This window comes from Canis lupus, chromosome 11 (genome assembly GCF_003254725.2).
Source record: "Canis lupus dingo isolate Sandy chromosome 11, ASM325472v2, whole genome shotgun sequence".
Lineage (NCBI taxonomy): Eukaryota > Metazoa > Chordata > Mammalia > Carnivora > Canidae > Canis > Canis lupus.
The window spans coordinates 60,003,890-60,005,375 of NC_064253.1; the positions used below are offsets into that span (position 1 = coordinate 60,003,890).

Below are 1,486 nucleotides of genomic sequence, written 5' to 3' on the forward strand. Positions count from 1 at the left end.
TTAACTTTCCGAGATATGAATCAGAACCTATTACAATCTGAGTTTATGGCAGACTATTGTTTAGTAATTATAGCTAAACTGGGCCAGCGAAGGCAAAGAATAAAAATCTCTCTTTATAAATTTTACTTTCCCCAAAGAAGGTTCTCAATGGTTGCCCAATGATGCCATATCTATTCTTTATATACTGAAGACTCACATCTCCCTTTGGTCTTACTGCTTAACAGCTTTCCAATTCAGCACATATTTCACAGCCGCTTTTACATCCTTATTTCTCAAGCTATAGATTATAGGATTTAGCATAGGGGTCACTACCCCATAAAACATGGAAATAAGCCCTTCCGTAGCTTGCAAATTGTCATTCCCTAGGTGGTCTTGAGACTTGGGCTTGGCATACATGAAGAAGATGGTACCATAAAATATGATCACCACGGTCAGATGTGCTGAGCAGGTGGAAAAGGCTTTGCGTCTCCCTGTAGCTGAGTTCATTCTCAAGATGGTGTAGAGGATAAACATATAGGAGAAAAAAATGACCAGCAGTGGAAGAACCAGGAATGCCATATTTGACACTGCTAGGGTAAAAATATTGAGGGATATATCAGCGCAGGCTAGCTTTAAGACAGCTAGTATCTCACATAAGAAATGATTGATAATATTATTCCCACAGAAAGGCAGTCGCATAGCAAGAGATGTTTGTACAATTGAGTTGATTCCACCAGAGAGCCATGACACAGAAGCCATTAGTACATACACCATCTTGTTCATGATGACAGGGTATCTCAGAGGGTTACAGATAGCTACGTAGCGATCAAAAGCCATCATGCCAAGGAGGAAACACTCTGTTGACCCCATTGCAAACCCAAAGAACATCTGCACTGCACACCCAGAGAAGGAAATGTTCCTTTTCTTTGAAATTAAGCTCACCAAAGTTGAGGGAACAGAGGAGGATGTATAGCAGATGTCCAGGAAAGAGAGGTTACCCAGGAAGAAGTACATGGGGGTGTGAAGATGGGAATCGAAGATGCTTGCTATAATCAGAAGACCATTGCCAATTAGAATCACTAGATACATTACTAGAATCAGAGAAAAAAACATGATCTCAAGTGTTGGGTAACCGGAGAGTCCCAGAAGAATGAATTCTTTCACAAATGTCTTGTTTATACTATCCATATCCCAGCTTTCAGGATTTCAAAGGAAAATCTAATATAAAATATTTTCACTGCCAAGCAACAAATGTAACAAATACTTTGCATAAGCATTCTTCTAGGGTGAAATAGAATATTTTCATCAAAGCTCTGTCATCTGCTTCTGTCATCTGTTGTTACTCTCAACCATATTTATTCCTAGAATACATTAGGATATTGAGAGTTTCTATGCACTGTGTCTAATATGTGAATATCTACGTAGGATCAAAAGCAAGTTCAGAAGCAACATTCCCTCCTGCTTAAGACACTCTAAGCTGAGTTTTCTAAAAGCCCTAGAATATTTC

At 39.0% G+C, this 1,486-nt stretch overlaps 1 protein-coding gene across 1 annotated transcript; it reads right to left on the reverse strand.

The window, feature by feature from the left end:
• Nucleotides 1–210: 210 nt before the first annotated feature.
• On the reverse strand, nucleotides 211–1,256 carry LOC112650413 (olfactory receptor 13C4-like). The gene is given in 2 exon segments (XM_025433127.3): nucleotides 211–1,172; nucleotides 1,175–1,256. Coding segments are annotated over 2 exon segments (1,044 nt in total).
• Nucleotides 1,257–1,486: the final 230 nt, after the last annotated feature.